Here is a 16,753-nt window from a genome sequence, read left to right on the forward strand (position 1 = left end):
TGACATCCCTTTGTAGTATTTATTTGACATAGAACAGTGCCTAAATCAGTAAAACTTTAGAAATGAGTCTTAAAGAAAAATTTTGTGAAATTACAGTATTATCACTATTCTTAAATTTGAACAAGTTTTTATGAAATATTTAAATTTTAAGAATCTTCTAAATCATGAGCTTTAGCTTTAGGATAAAAGAAGTGAATTTTAAAATGAAATATTTTTCTCTGAAGATGGTAATGAACCATTATGAAAGTAATAAATTAGGTGTGTTAGATGAGCATTCTAAATAAAGGTACTTTACATAATAATTTGTATTCATGGTTGAAAGCATGTGCATGTCTCATTGCCTTTGCATTTAGCATCACATTTCCCTTTTTTCTGATCATATTCTTATTCCTTTCCCTGTTTGCATTAAATTTTAAAGACTTCTAGTTCATTTAAATTATTCTCTATTATATGTATTATGCACCTTATTTTTGTCTACATGATTTCCTGTACTTTCCTCCTGTCTATCCCTCACTTGCTTCTTCCTGTGTCATTCTGATCTTTATTAAAGCTTCCCAACTTTTTGGTCGCCTAGTGATACTCCATTGTATAATCTGGAACCCTGTGAACCACTGCCCTTTGATGTTGCAAGATTTCGTGGATTAACAGCTTCTGTGCTACTGGATCTCACTTATCTGACTGGCATTCATGAAGATATGGGCAAACAGAGTGCTAAGAGACATGAAAAGAAACACCGACATGAGTCTGAGGAGAAAGTGGACATTGAACAGAAAACAGAGGGTGATCCTGCTTCAGATGGAAGAACAAGCTTAAATTCTGATGATGTCAAAAGTCATGGCGCTACAAACTCCAAGTCAGAAAATGAAATAGCTTCATTTTCTTTAGATTCAACACCACAAAGTACTGAGTCCCAACACCAACTAGTAGAAGGAAAACGAAAAAACCATGAACATACTTCCAAAAATCATGATATTGCTCAATCAGAAATAAGAGCTGTACAATTGTCTTACCTCTACCTTGGTGCTATGAAATCACTTAGTGCTCTTCTTAGTTGCAGTAAGTATGCTGAATTGTTATTAATACCAAAAGTCCTAGCTGAAAATGGTCACAACTCAGATTGTGCAAGTTCTCCAGTTGTTCATGAAGATGTTGAAATGCGTGCAGCTCTGCAGTTCTTGATGCGACACATGGTGAAAAGAGCAGTCATGCGTTCACCCATAAAGAGAGCTTTAGGACTGGCAGACTTGGAAAGAGCTCAAGCTATGATCTACAAATTAGTAGTCCATGGTCTTTTGGAAGACCAGTTTGGTGGCAAAATCAAACAAGGTATATTTTCTGTCATCGTCGTCTTTATTGTTGTTGTTGTTGGTGGTGGTGGTGGTGGTGTCCTCTAATTTATTTGTAATTACACAAATTGTTATCACTAAGATAATTTAATCACTTTTCTATAGTAATTATCTGTTAATTTCCCGCCCCAAAAAGGCTTCTGAACTGTCCTTCTTGATTACTTTTGTACTACTAGCACTACTACCTCATTTTTAGAGTTAATAATATTCAGAGCATTTTTATATAAGTTTTCTCATTTCACCCTTACAACAGCACACTGTTATTGATTGCTAATTTCCAAATGAGAAACTGAGATTTGGAGAAGTTGTGACTTTGTCTATGGTAAAATCAGAACTAGAACCCAGATGATGATTTTTTAAAGAATTATTTAAATACATGTATTAGAACCAGATAAAATTTCATTTGGGAAAACTAAAATTTAGCATGCTACAGAAAACACTGCTATTTAATTATTTGATTTTAATATAAAGTATACTATTAAAACTCAAATAAATTTGATTTTATTTCCATTAGCTGTAACATATCAAAACTAAAACATGATTATATCTATAAGGCTGTGGTTTATCACTTTAGAAGATGAATTATAATTTAATATTGAGTCTTTTAGGTTTGAGATTATAGCTTAAGGAAATATGTGGAGAAAGATCTCTGTACATATTCCTAGATTTTAAAGGTGGTACAGCACCTTAGAAATCTAATCTAGCACCTTCATTTTACAGATGGTGAAACTGAAGCCAAGAGAGAGGAAGTCAGTTACATTCAAGGTTACATTCCTACTTGGTGACAGTCAAAACTAGATATCAGAGGGTCTCCTTAATTCAATTTCAGTGCTCTTTCCAGTGTGCCATACTGTAGTAGTTTCAGTTGGTCCTGTGTGCTACTTGATTATGAAATGGTGACATAGATACTCCATTGAAATTGTTCATCATAGAACAACCCAGTTGATATGGCAAAGGTTATTTTAGTTATAAAAAACCACACACAGTTCATCAGTCAACAATCATGAGTCTTGAAAGAAGAGAGGGATTCTTTGAGATGGAGGTGAGCTCATAAGGAATGCATTCCAGCCTTGGAGGATGGGCATAGAGGTGGGATTGAGTTCATATTTGCCCTTGCTTAGGTGATGGGGGGAAAAGTAGGAAAAAAAGATTGGAAATATTGAAACACCCTTAATTTTTATGTAGAATATATAGGTTCAGTCTAGCTTTTATAGCTTTATGACCTTTATATGTCTTCATTTTTGTTTGTATACTAAAATGCAAGAGTAAATCAGAATGCCTGGAAACACAGTCAGACATAGTTGAGTCAGACATCTTTAAAACATCTACCAACTCAAGCAAAAAACTAGATTTTATTGAAGAAAATCTCCTTTTTAAAAGCCAGTATACTATTATAAAGTGTTATATACATTAATGTGTGCATGGTATAAAATGCAAGTTATAGTTTAAAAAAAAGACATTCATGTATCAATACAGCATGCATTTTTCTGTGAATATTTATTGATACTTTTAGTAAGTGGTATGTTAAGAACTTTTCAACAACTTAAAATTTGAAATTAGTTGGCATTTCTCCTGCTCGTTGTCACTTGAAAATATTGTTTCCTCATAGTCTTTTATAAAATACTTATTTTCTAGAAGTTGATCAACAAACAGAAGAAAGTGATCAGACACAGCAAGCACAGACACCAGTTACCACTAGTCCTTCAGCTTCCAGTACCACATCCTTTATGAGCAGTTCTTTGGAGGATACGACTACAGCAACTACCCCAGTAACTGATACTGAGACGGTACCTGCCTCGGAGTCACCAGGGGTTATGCCACTTAGTCTTCTCAGGTAGAAAATATAATTTCTAACATATATTGCTGATACACTTGGTTCTGAAACATGTAGATTATTTTCTCTTGGGAAAGTATACTTGACTAAATTCTAAATTGTAGAACTGAAAAATTTCAGTGCTGAGAGAGAATAGTTAGAGATAATCTAAAATCCTTTGTTCAAGTGTAGCTGAGGTGTAGTGAATAAAGAGCTAGTCTTGGAGCCAGCAAGCCTTGGGTTCAAATCCCACCTATTGACACACACTAACTGTATAATCCTGGAGTAGTCTGCTTAATTTTTCAGTATTTTGGACTTCTCTCTAACACTGTGAGCTACAGAAAAAGTAGAGGGGATTTGCTCACCTAGAAGTTTCCTGTATCAAGAAGTCACAGGTCCATCCACTCCCTATTCCTGCTCTGGGAATGCAAAGACAGATAAGACAAAACTTAATTTTGAGGTACTTATGATCTAGTGGGGTGTATGAATGAATGTCAAGGCATTTATTAAGCATTTAGTATGTGACAATAACTCTGCTAAGCTTTGGAGATATAAAAAACAAGGAAGTGGGGCAGCCAGGTAGCACGAGTAAGAGCACCAGTCCCAGTGTTGGGATGACTTGGGGGATCAAATCCGGGCTCTGACACTTGGCATCCACCCAGAAACACCTGGCTGTTAAACCTTGAGCAAGTTACTTAACCCCAATTGCTTAGGGGTGGCCAGGTGGCTCAGCGAGGAAGAGCACCGGCCCCAGTGTCGGGATGACCTGGGGGATCAAATCCGGGCTCAGATACTTAGCACCACACCCAGAAATAACTGGCCGTGTAACCTTGAGCAAGTTACTTAACCCCAATTGCTTAAAAAAAACAAGGAAGCGAGAAGTCTGTCGCTTTCTCCAGTGCTTCTCATTTCACATCATTCAAGACAACTCTTATCTGGCATAAAAAGGTATTCTTTCTCTCTGCCAATGCAACCCCCTTCACATGTATCCTTGATCCCTTCCGCTGCTTTCTTCTCCAGCAGATTTTGCCTCAGTTGTCATCCCTACTCTACCTCTAAATCTTTGCATCTTTCCTTCTTTGCTGACTCCTTCCTATTCCTGACTGTTTCCTACATACCTAAGAACTGCTAACCTAATTCTTCTCATGCTCCTCTAAAACTTCTTCAATTTGGCTTCCAACAAACCCCGTTATTTAGTTGAAACTTACCAGTGAATTCTTTATTGCCAAATTTAATGATTCAGTCCTCACCCTTTTGATCTCTCTTCAGGAAGATTATTTTGGTTGTGATGAAAGAATGGATTAAAGAATGAATAGTTTTGGGGTGGCTGGGTGGTGCAGTGAAGAGAGTACCAGCCGTGAAGTGAAGAGGACCTGAGTTCAAATGTGGCCTCAGACACTTAACACTTACTAGCTGTGTGACCTTGGGCAAGTCACTTAACCCCAATTGCCCTGCCCCCCCCCTTCTAAAAAGCAAAAAAAGGAAAAAATGAATAGTTTGGAAGTAGAAAGATCAGATAGGAAACTATTCATCTCGGTGAGGGGAGTTGAGAGCTTGAGCTAGGGTTACTGCAATGTAAATGAAGAGAAGGGAATGTTAGTATCTTCCCTCCATTGATTATGTCTAGTTTATCTTATTTATATACATCTTGTTTGTGCATAGTTGTTTGCATATAACCTACCTCTTGAGCTCCTTGAGTTTTGTTTGTTTTTTAGCTTTCCTTGTATTCCCAGTGCTTAGTTGAGGTGTTTGGCACATAGTAGACACTTATATGCTTGTTGACTATATGAGAGAGATTGTGGAAATGGAAATAACAGTGCCTTGTGTCTTTCATTAAAAAATCATTTTGTGTTAAGTGTTTCAACTGGGGTTGCATGATGTGAGGTAAAGGAAAGAGTTGAAGATGATTGAAATTATGAGTATAGAGTGACTTGGAGAGTGGTGGTGCCATCAACACAAATACATCAGAAAGGAGAAGGATTTTGAGAGAAATGAATTTTGTTTTAGATACGTGGAATTTATTTATATCCAGTGGAATTTAGAGGTGAAGAGAGAAATACCACCTTTTCCCCAGGGATTGGGAAGTAGGAGAGCATGTTGTGAGGACTTCAAGCACTTTAGAGGAATGGAAGAGAGAAGCTGAAGAAGTAAAAACCTAATGCCCTGTATCTTCTCAATAAAGTAAAAGTTGAGATCTTTTGCTAACAGTATAAAGGAAAAGAGATAGGGTTAGGGTCTCAAAGAACATAAAGGAAGTTTGGAACAGATGTGGAGATTCATAGAGTCAGTGAGAAAAGAACAAAGCATTACTCTGAATTAGGTTTTGCATTGTTTGTGATTTCACTTATTTATCAGAGCTTACCTGAAATTATATGTATAAGTTTATAGTGACCTCAGTTGTGCTTTTGTATCTTCCAAGAAGAGTCATTAGTTTGGGGACTAGATCTGATATGTAGGAGTTGCCTTGCACTTTGGGAGCTAGGGTAGAAATGGTCAAAGGTAAGGAGAAAGAAGGGTTTTAGGACAGAGAAATGAGCCTTATGGAAGAGGCTTGTGTATCAGAACATTGCTGGGCCGGGAAGAAAATGAGGCCAGAACTCAGTTAACCAAGCTTTTAGGAAGTGACAGCCCTGCATAGGTTAGTTTGTGTAGTGGATTAGAGTGATGTCTTTGGAGACGAGAAGGTGTAGGTTCAAGTCCTGTCTTTGACATATACTAGATTTATGAGCCTGAATCAAGTCATATAGTTTCCCCCCTTTCCTATGTGGTTATCATTGCAGATGTTTGTAGTATGAACGTCCCGATGGAAGCTCCCTCTACCAGTGAGGTCACAAATCTAACCAAAACCACAGCACAGGGTTGGGAAGCCAAGAGATTGGGGTGAGAGTTAAGTGGTCAAGGCCACTCAGTGGATGAGGTGTTGGTATGAAAGGAGTGAAGGCAACCTGAGAGTTGAGAAAGTGAAAAATGGTCATTCACACCATGCATTTGGGAAGTTGAACAGTTTTGAGTAATGGCAAAACTTTAGTTATGACTGCTCTGGTGAGTGCCTGAAGTGGATTAGAAATGTCAATTGTGAAATGTCAAATGTCTTTAGAAGTAGAGGATTTGGGACAGCTAGGTGACACAATGAGTAGTTCACCAGCCCTGGAGTCAGAAGGACCTGAGTTCAAATCTGGCCTCAGACACTTAACACTTACTAGTTTTGTGACCTTGGACAAGTCACTTAATTTTCCCTGCCTTCCCCCCTCCTAAAAAACCAAAAAAAAAAGTAGAGGACTTGATAGCTGCTTATTTATATATTGGTTTCAATTTTGCTCCGTTATCTATGTATGAAATTAAATCCTTTCCTAAAAGGATTTAACAATTATTTGAGTTTTAACTAACATTTAAGGTAGAAGAACTGGAGAGGCTTCCTTTTTTTTTCCCCTTCTTCTTTCCCCAACCCTTCAACTACCCCCACCCCACCCTTTTTCCCCCCTTTCCTGTCAGATTAATGTTCTCTTCTTGGTAGTCTATTCTATAGTTAGGATTTGTCAGGGAAACTCTCTGCCCTGCTAAGCAGAACTCCAGGAGAAGGATATATCATCATTGTTGTGGTAGCCATTGACCCTTTATCCTGAGGCCCTCCATGTTCTTAACTCTTGCTCTGCCCAACACTCAGTACATTATCTATACTTGTCTACCCTGATCCAACTCTCAGTTTTGGCTACCATCATCTGCCTGTTTCCTTAGTTTTTCATTTGGAGAATCAGTTCTTTGTGATATTTTTGGCTATAGGAAGACAAGAAAAGGTGATCTGAAGTGGTATCTAAATAGCTAGCACTTTAATAGTGCTTTAAAGTTTGTAAAGTGCTTTACAAATATTTTCTATTTATCCTCTCAAAAAGTAGGTACTATTCTTATCCCCATTTTATAGACAAGAAAACTGAAGCACAAGAGTTCCAGTTATAAGCCCAGGGTCACATTTGAATTTGACTCCAGGTGCCTTGCTCAATCCATTGTGCTTCCTGTCTGCCTCTTGTGGTTAAAGGGAATTAAATTCATTTTACATTCGTATAGCAGTTTGCAAAGTCCTTTGACTTAAATTTTCTATTTAATCTTTCTTCTCTGTATCAAATATATTTTTTAGGTATTAAAAGAAAGTATTTTGTGTCAAATGCGCTCACATATCTTAAGCCCTTTTCTCAAGGATCTCATTTTCCTACTAGTAGCAGTGGTAAAATCAGGAATTTAAATTTCAGTTTTATGGCAATTTAAATGGAAGTATCTTTTGCCCCCATTGAACACAAGGTAGTTAAAAAATAGGCTGCCTTGGGCTTTTATTTTAGTTCTAGGCTTCTTTGCTGGTGTGCAGCTAACATCTTTCTGTTTTTCATTGGTCTACTCAACTCTCCATGTAAATTTAGGGAAAGAGGTAGCTTTGGATTTTTCCATCTTGCTGTATTTGCCCAACAGTTTTACAAAGGAATCTGTGACTTTAATAATTGGAGTTAAACATAACCATTATTTGTTCTTTTAAAGGCAAATGTTCTCCAGTTATCCAACTACCACTGTCCTTCCCACTCGACGTGCACAGACTCCACCTATATCCTCCTTACCAACCTCTCCTTCTGATGAAGTTGGAAGGAGACAAAGCCTGACTTCTCCTGATTCACAGTCTGCAAGACCTACCAATCGAACAGGTCTGTGGTCATTGACACTAGCATTAAAAAAAGAATTCACACTATGATATTATGAATAGTAGGAATTCATTTTCATGATTATAAAAGAGACTTCTGTTTTAACTACTGGAAATTATGGCATAATTTTGTTTTAGTGAAAGAGGAAGTAGCCTATCAAATTATATTCTCTTTTGCTTTATGATGCATTTAGGATCGAACTACAGGATCTTTCCAGGACACAGTGGATTAGAAACAGCAAATTGAGAGAGGAGAAGGCTTGAGCAAGGGGGACTGCTTAGATGTAGGCAATACTGACAACATTGAGAGCTGACAAACTGGCAGCAAAAGAAGAGATATGGAACATGAAAGTAGAAAAAACAGACATGAGCTATTCAATTTTGCACCATTTGTCTTGGGAAAAATTATCCTATAGGCCTCAGTAACTTCCCAAGAGTATTACTGTATTATTGCATAATACAAAAATAGAGATACAGAATGTAATTCAAGAAAAGATTATATTCAATGTTCTGTTAAAAAATGGGTTTACTATACTATTTAAATGTACAAGTATCTGCAAAATGATAACCATTTTATAAAGTGAAGCCTGGCAAGGGTCACCTTAAGATAGTGGGCTATGTGAGGCACTCCCCAGTCAGGACAGCATGGCCCCCAGGGTTTGAATGGATTAATTTCCTGTGGGAGCCATGGGCCAAGATTACAAAGAGGCAAATGTAGGATTGATGTGTTAGAGAAATTTTCCTATTAACTAGAACTACCTGGTCAGTTAACAAACATTTGTCAAAAAGCTCCGATGTGTTAGGTGCTGTGCTTGAGCTAGGAACACAAAAATATAAGTGAAACTCTGTCTGCCCTGTCAGCAAGGAGCTTAAATTTTACCTGTAATTGGAGTATTCCTTTGCAGACTGAAATTTTGTGATACCATATAGGAAGTTTCAACAGAAATTATATCAATTAGTCACATCTACATTTTTTACCTATGCTTTTCTATGCCACATTAGCACAATTACCAGTGGTTGTTATTTTAATGCTTTTAAGGTCCTTATTTCTCTTCCTTTTCAGCTTTATCTGATCCAAGTAGCAGACTTTCAACCTCCCCTCCTCCACCAGCTATTGCAGTGCCATTGCTAGAAATGGGATTCTCTCTTCGGCAGATTGCTAAAGCTATGGAAGCTACAGGTAGGGCGAAGGATTACTCTTCTGAATCTACAGAAGCAGGAAGCACCATTTATTTTATTTTTAAAATTTTTTTGTTCATTTCAAACTTAAATACATAAAGAGAGAAAAAGAGAACATTTCCATTTACACAGCACAACCTAAAAAGAAGATTTACTATATAACCACGAATTTACATTTCATACTGTTTAATTTTTTTGAGAAACTGTAAGAGAAGTACTATTTGTTTTCAGAGCTACTCTGCTTTCTATGCTTCCTTCTACATTTCTCTCATTCTCTGCTGTGCACTTTTTATCTTTTTTCTCCCCTCCCTTCTACTCTAGAGAATGGGTTATCATTAGACACAAATATATGTGTGTATGTTTATCTAAATTACACATACGTGTGTGTGTGTAAAACTAATATTATACATACTTCTATTTATCAGTTTATTCTAATTTATCAGTTCTTTCTCTGGAGGTAGATTGCATCTTTCTTCATAGGTCCTCTGGTTAATTTGGGTATAAAATGACTTAGTCACTCAAAGTTCATTAAAAAAAATTCTACATTGTATACAACATATCTCTTGGCTCTGCTCATTTCACTCTTCATTATTTTGTGCAAGTCTTTCCATGTTTTTCTAAAAATCAATGAGCTTGTCATTTCTTACGTTATAATAGTATTCCATCATGATTATTTACCACAACTTGTTCAGCCATTCCCCAATTGATGGATATCCCCGCAATTTCCAGTTCTTTGCCACCACAAAGAGAACTGCTATAGATATTATAGAACATGTAGGTCCTTTTCCTTGTTCCCTAACCGTCATGGGGAACAGACCTAATAGTGGTATTTATTAATTCTTTGTGAATTATTCTAGGTAATTCTTCAAAATGATTGGATAAGTTCCACCAACGGTGAATTAGTGTCACCACTTATCACATCCTGTCCAACATTTGTTGTTTTCCTCTTCTGTCATTTTAGCCAATCTTGTAGGTGTAAAGTGATATGTCAAGATTGTTTTAATTTGCATTTCTCTCATTAATAATGATTTAGAACATATTTTCATATGACTAAATTGTTTTGATTTCTTTGTCAGAAAACTGCCTGTTCATATCCTTTGACCATTCATCAATCAGGGAATGATTTGACAAAGTTATTTGTATATTTGAGATTATGAGATCTTTATCTGAAAAATTGTCTATAAGAACCCCTCCTCCCCTCTCCCCCAGCCCCAGTTTTCTATTTTCCTTCTGATCTTGGCTACATTGGCTATATTTTGCAAAAACTTTTTAATTTAATGTAATTGAAATCATCCATTTCATACCTCATAATGCCCTATACCTCTTGTTTATTCATAAATTGTTCACCTCTTCATGAGTCTGATAGGTAATATGTTCCCTGCTCTTTTAATTTTCTATTATTTCCCTTTATATTATCTAGGTCATGTTGCCATTTTGACCTTATCTTGATAAATGATCTATGCCCAGTTTCTGCCAGATTACTTTCCATCTTTCCAAACATTTTACCAAATAATGAATTCTTATTTATACTTGTCAAACACAAGGTTACTATAGAAATTTACTGCTGTGAATTCTTTGTTTACTCCATTCAATTGATTCACCTTTCTATTTCTTAGCCAATAGTAGAGTTTTGATAATTACTCCCTTATGATATAGTTTACTGCCAAACCTCCTTCTTTTACATTTTTTCATTAGCTGCTTTGATATTCTTGACCTTTTTTTCTTCCAAATGAATTTAGTTATTATTTTTTCTAACTTAGTAAGATAATACTTTGGTAATTTAATTGGGATGGCATTGAATTAATAGATTAATTTGGGTAAAATTGTCATTTTTATTATATTGGCCCTGCCTACCCATGAACAATTAATATTTCTCCAATTATTTAAATCTTATTTTATTTGTATAAAAAGGTTTTTTTTCCTCATAACTTTGTTCATAGAGTTCCTGGGTTTATTTTGGCAGCTGTACTCCCAGTTGTTTTATATTGTCTAGACAAGAATGATTTTAAATGGGGTCTCTTCCCATCTCTTCTTGCAGGGTTTTGTTGGTGATATATAGGAGTGCTGATGATTTAAGTGGGTTTACTTTATATCCTGCTACTTTGGTAAAATTATTATTTCAGCTAACATTTTAGTTGAGTCATTTAGATTTTCCAAATATGTCATCATATTGTTTGCAAAAAGAGAGAGTTTTATTACCTCATTGCCCATTCTGATTCCTTCTATTTTTTTTCTTTTCTTATTGTTATTGCTAGGATTTCCAATACAATATTGAATAATATTGGTGACAGTGGGCATCCTTGTTTCACACCTGATCTTACTAGGAAGGCTTCTAGCTTATCCCCATTACAGATAATGCTTGCTGATGGTTTTAGGTAAATGTTTCTTATCAATTTAAGGAAAAATCCATTTATATTAAACTTTCAAATATTTTTTATAGGAATGAGTGTTGTACTTTATCAGAAGCTTTTTATACATATATTGATATATGATTTTGTTACTTTTATTATTGATATAATCAATTATAAATTATATTAATAGTTTTCTTTATGTTAAACCATCCCTGCATTCCTGGTATAAATACAACTTGGTCACAGTGTACAATCTTTATAACTGTTGTACTCTCCTAGCTAGTATTTTATTTTGGATTTTTGTATCTATATTCATTAATGAAATTGGTCTGTAATTTTCTTTCTCTGTTTTTATTCTTTCTGGTTTAGGTATCAATATCATATTTGTTTCATGAAAGTAGTTTGGTAGGACCCTTCCTTTGCCTATTATTCCAAAGAATTTATTTGATGGTGGAATCAGCTGATTTTCAAATGTTTGAATTAGCTAATTTTTACTTGTTAATCTCTTTGGTTGTGGTACTTCTTAAGAAGTTCATTTATGGCCTGTTCAATTTCTTTTTTTAAAATAGGTTTACCTAGATATTCTATTTCTTCTTATGCTAATCTAAGCAGTTTATATTTTTGTAAATGTTCTTCCATTTCACTTAAATTGTTAAATCTATTGGTATATAATTGAACAAAATGACTTTATAATTGTTTTGATTTTATTTTATATTCACCCGTTTCATTTTTTATACTAATGATTTGGTTTTCTTCTCTCTTTTTCAATCATTTTTTTTTTAAAGCAATCGGGGTTAAATAACTTGCTCAAGGTTACACGGCCAGTTATTTCTGGGTGTGGTGCTGAGTATCTGATCCAGGTCATCCTGACACTGAAGCCGGTGCTCTCACTCGCTGAGCCACCTGGCCGCCCCTCTTTTTCAATCATATTAACCAATGGTTTATCTGCCTTGTAGATTTTTCAGAAAACCAACTCCTAGTTTTGTTTATTCAATGGTTTTCTTACATTCAGTTTTCTTAATCTCACCTTTAATTTTTAGGATTTCCAATTTAGTGTTTAATTGGGGATTTGTAGTTTGTTCTTTTTCTGTTTTTAAAAATTGCATACCTAGTTCATTAGTCTGTCCTTTCTCTGTTTTATTCTTGTAAGCATTTAGAGATATAATTTTTCCTCTGATTACTGCTTTTGCTCTATGTATCTCATAGATTTTGATATGTTGTCTCCTTATTGTCAGTGTCTTAAATGAAATTATTGATTGTTTCTATGATTTGTTCTTTAACCCTGTTATTCTTTAAAATTAGGTTTAGTCTCCAATTAGTTTTTATTCTGTCTTACCTTGGTCCCTTATGAAATAAAATTTTTATTGTATTCTGATCTGAAAAAGATGCATTTAATATTTCTGCTTTTAATTATAAAAATTTTTATGCTTTTAATACATGTTCAGTCTTTATAAAGGTACCATGTACTGCTAAAAAAAGGTGTATTTCTTCCTATTCTCATTACGTTCTCTCCAGATATCTATTATATCTAATTTGTCTAAAATTCTGTTTACTTCATTGATTTCTTTGTTATTTATTTTTTGTTAGAGTTATCTAATTATGAGAGGGGAAGATTAAACTCCCCCTCTATTATAGGACTACTATTTATTTCCACTTATAATTCATTTCACTTTTCCTTTAAAAATTTAGATGCTATAGTATTTGGTGCATGTAGTTTTTGTATTGATATTGCTTCATTGTCTATGATAACTTCTATCATAATGCAGTTTCCCTGTTTATCTCTTTTAATTAAATCTATTTTACCGTTAACTTTGCCTCAGACCATGATTGCTACCACCAACCCTCCCCCTTTATGTTTTGTATCAACAGATGCATGATAAATTTTATGCCAGCCCTTTATTTTAGCTCTGTGTATATCTCTCATTTTTAAATGTGTTTCTTGTAAACAACATAGTTGGATTCTTATTTTTAATCCATTCTACTGTTTCTATTTCATGCATTAGTTCATCCCATTCACATTCATGGTGGCCTCTTTGCAAATTCATTTATCACCATCACTGCAATAACCAAATTTTGCATTAAATATTTCCTTATTGCCTTTGGTATACAATAAAACTGACTCTCTCCTTTATTTTCCTCATCAAGTAGAACCAGTGAACTGTCTTTCCCTTTAGCTATAATTTCTTTTCTTCTGGTTCATTTAAAATAAAGTATGACTATGTGAAGATTAATATAATTCCAACATTAAGCTCACTCATTCATTGTTGGATAAGGATCTCACATTTAAAATACAAGCAGCTAATGTAGATCACTATAGACAATTTAAAAACTGATTCTTAATGTTCTCTGCCCTCTTTTCTAATCCTTCTACCACTGCTATTGAAGCAATTGAAGAACACTATATAGGATTGAAGGCCATTTATATTTTTCATCATTTTATGAATTGTCCTGTCAAATTCATCACCAAGTGGCCATTCTACTTGTGAAGAGTAAGGAGGATTTTTTTGGAGAATATGTTCCAGAATTGCATAGGATGATAAAACACGTAATCTGTATTATTGGTACATCTTCCCCTAGAAGAGAGTACTCACACCATTAGTAAGATCATGAATTCATTGGAATTTATTTTCAAATAGCTATAAAGTTTGATTAGAAAACATTTAACTATCACCAAAAGTAGTTAAAGAAGAACAAAGTATAAATGTCTCCTGTACAGAAAGGTAGTTTTATTTATTTATTTTTCCATCAGGTGCAAGAGGTGAAGCAGATGCCCAGAACATTACAGTCCTAGCCATGTGGATGATAGAACATCCTGGCAATGAGGATGATGAGGAACCTCAGTCAGGTAGCACTTCTGATTCACGTCATGGAGCCAGAGTTTCAGGCACCAGCAGTGGGAAGTCTAATGACCCTTGTTATTTGCAATCACCTGGGGATATACCATCAGCTGATGCTGCTGAAATGGAGGAGGGATTTAATGAAAGGTGAAGTGCCTATTTTAATTTTTAAATTTAATATTGCAGTAGTGATAAATTTCAGAAATGGTTCTAAATTCTACTTTGATTTTTCCCTACTCAAATGCTTTATGATCTGTAGCTTTCTTGAAAAATTGGGATGCATTATCTGACGACCATTTATTAAGCCTCTGTACTATGTATAGCATATCATGTAAGAGATACAAAGATAAAATAAGACATGTTCTCTGTCCTTGTGGAGTTTACAACTAGGAATGGTAATACTATATTGAATGTTTTTAGGAAATTTACTTTGAGATAGATTGCACCTGGGTTAAGTTGTGCCCTGGTTACATGACCTTGGGCAAATCAGTGATCCAGGAAATTCTTTAAAAGTTAGTCTCTTAGGGGCAGCTAGGTGGCGCAGTGAATAGAGCACCGGCCCTGGAGTCAGGAGGACCCGAGTTCAAATTTGGCCTCAGACACTTAACACAAAAACTAGCCATGTGACCTTGCTCAAAAAGAAAAAAAAAAGTCTTATTTTGCTTAAAAGTAGAGAGCATTAGCTTTTATGATTAAAACACACACACACACACACACACACGTAAAATCAGTCACATGCTTGGTGTTGATTTTAAACTTTGGCCATATGGCCAACAAATCAGATTGTTAAATTCTTTGTCCTTGGTGTTAATTTCATTTACTTATTTATTTACTTAGTAAATATAAAGTGATTAATGTCCAGGGCATTATGGTGTTGGTATGGAAGGAGATATAAAATTTAACTGATTACAATTAATACCTTTAAAAAGCATATCGTCTATGTAAATAAGACAGAAAAAAACAGATGCTGTAACTTATTATGAAAGTGCATTCTGTTTTGAGTGGGGGGCTTCTATTATGATTGCTAGCAAGGGTGATTTTACTGATAAGTGGAATCAGAAAAGGCTTCATGAAGGAGGCAACATTTGAGTTGGATTTAAAGAATGAATGATAGTCCACACCTAAGGAAGAGGGAAGAATTTGTAGGCATAAGAACATAAGAGGCAGAGCTATTCAGGCATATTCAGAGTAAGATGCAGGTAAGTTGGCTGAAGTTTAGCAGGTATGAGCCATGAAGGTAAGATGATGCTAGATTATGGGGGGCCTTTAGTAAAAGGATAAGGAATTGAATGTTGGTAAATTATAGCTAGTTACTGGAGATTTTTGAGGAAAGGAGTGACACAATCAGAGCTGGGCATAAGCAAGATATGTTTTTTCTTCAGTACAAAGGATGGACTAGAGAAAAAGTATAGAATCAGGAAAAGCTGTTAGGCTATTGCAGGAAGCAAATTGGGTAGCAATAAGGACTTGTATGAAGACAATAGCAGTGGAAACATAGTGGAAGACTATATGATGTATTGTAGAAGTAGAACTGATGGGAATTGGATTTAATATGAAAGACTGAGAGAGAAGGAATAGTCAAAGATAAATTTGAGTATAGAGTCTTGATATGGGATATTGGGTGAATGATGGAATCATTGAAAGAGATAGAAAATGAGATAGAATTCAAGTTAGCAAATATTTAACAAGTTCCTCCTCTAGGTAAAGTACCATACTAGGTGCCAGGAGAAAAAGAAAATTGTCCCTTACTTTGAAGAAGTTTATATTCTGCTTGGGGGTTACAAGCTGTACAAACCCCCAACATCACCAAAAAAAATTGTAAAGAGTAAAAAATCATCCTGAGAGAGAGAAAGTGAATATTAACCAACTAGAAATATTAGAAAAGGCTTCATATAGGAGATGATACCTGAGCTCTGCTTTGAAGGAAGAAAGGAATTCTTCATGGCAGAGGTGAGGAAGTCATTCCAGAAAAGGGAGATAGGTTTTTCAAAGGCAGAGGCGGGAGATGGAATGCTATGTATAAGGAACAGTTTGACTAGAATGGAGAGTGCATAAAGGAAAATCATTAAAGAAAGCTACAGAGTTGGTGGAAACCAGATTCTGAAGGATTTAAATGCCATGCCGAGGATTTTGTATTTCATCGAAGGAGGCATTAGGAGCCATAGAAGATTCTTGAGTGTTATGAGAGGGCAACATTGTCATATCTATGTTTGGTTATGTCATTTGGTTGCTAAATGAAAGATGAATTAAAAAGAGATGAGAATCTAGGTAGGAAAACCAACTAGGGCACTATTAAAATTATCCAGGCAAAGGGTAATAAGGGCCTGAACTAAGGTAGAAACTGTGTGAATAGAGGGAAGAGTACAGACATAGGATGTGGAGGTGGGAAGGACAAGACCTCGCAGTGACTGGGTATAGGGGTTTAAGGAGAAGAAACAGTCACTATGGCATCAAGTTTGTGAACTTGGCTGATTAGGAGAATGGTGGTTTCATTGACAGAATGGTAAAAATTTGAATGAGAAATGAGGTCAGTTTTATATATGTTG

The 16,753-nt window shown here is 35.3% G+C and overlaps 1 protein-coding gene across 6 annotated transcripts in view; it reads left to right on the top strand.

Annotated features, from left to right (window-relative positions):
• HERC1 (HECT and RLD domain containing E3 ubiquitin protein ligase family member 1) overlaps positions 1 to 16,753 on the top strand; it is a 221,356-nt gene that overhangs the window by 130,795 nt on the left and 73,808 nt on the right. For 5 of the 6 annotated variants that reach the window (XM_069098343.1, XM_069098348.1, XM_069098345.1 and 2 more), the window contains exons 38-42: positions 551 to 1,326; positions 2,982 to 3,180; positions 7,684 to 7,844; positions 8,904 to 9,020; positions 14,120 to 14,354. In XM_069098343.1, coding sequence (XP_068954444.1) covers positions 551 to 1,326; positions 2,982 to 3,180; positions 7,684 to 7,844; positions 8,904 to 9,020; positions 14,120 to 14,354 — 1,488 coding nt within the window. The remainder of the gene's footprint in view (positions 1 to 550; positions 1,327 to 2,981; positions 3,181 to 7,683; positions 7,845 to 8,903; positions 9,021 to 14,119; positions 14,355 to 16,753) is intronic. The other variant, XM_069098346.1, reaches the window with a different exon arrangement.

Source organism: Petaurus breviceps, unplaced genomic scaffold (assembly GCF_028583685.1).
Source record: "Petaurus breviceps papuanus isolate PSGF00001 unplaced genomic scaffold, PetGlider_PUasm1.0 37, whole genome shotgun sequence".
In the NCBI taxonomy this organism is placed as follows: Eukaryota; Metazoa; Chordata; class Mammalia; order Diprotodontia; family Petauridae; genus Petaurus; species Petaurus breviceps.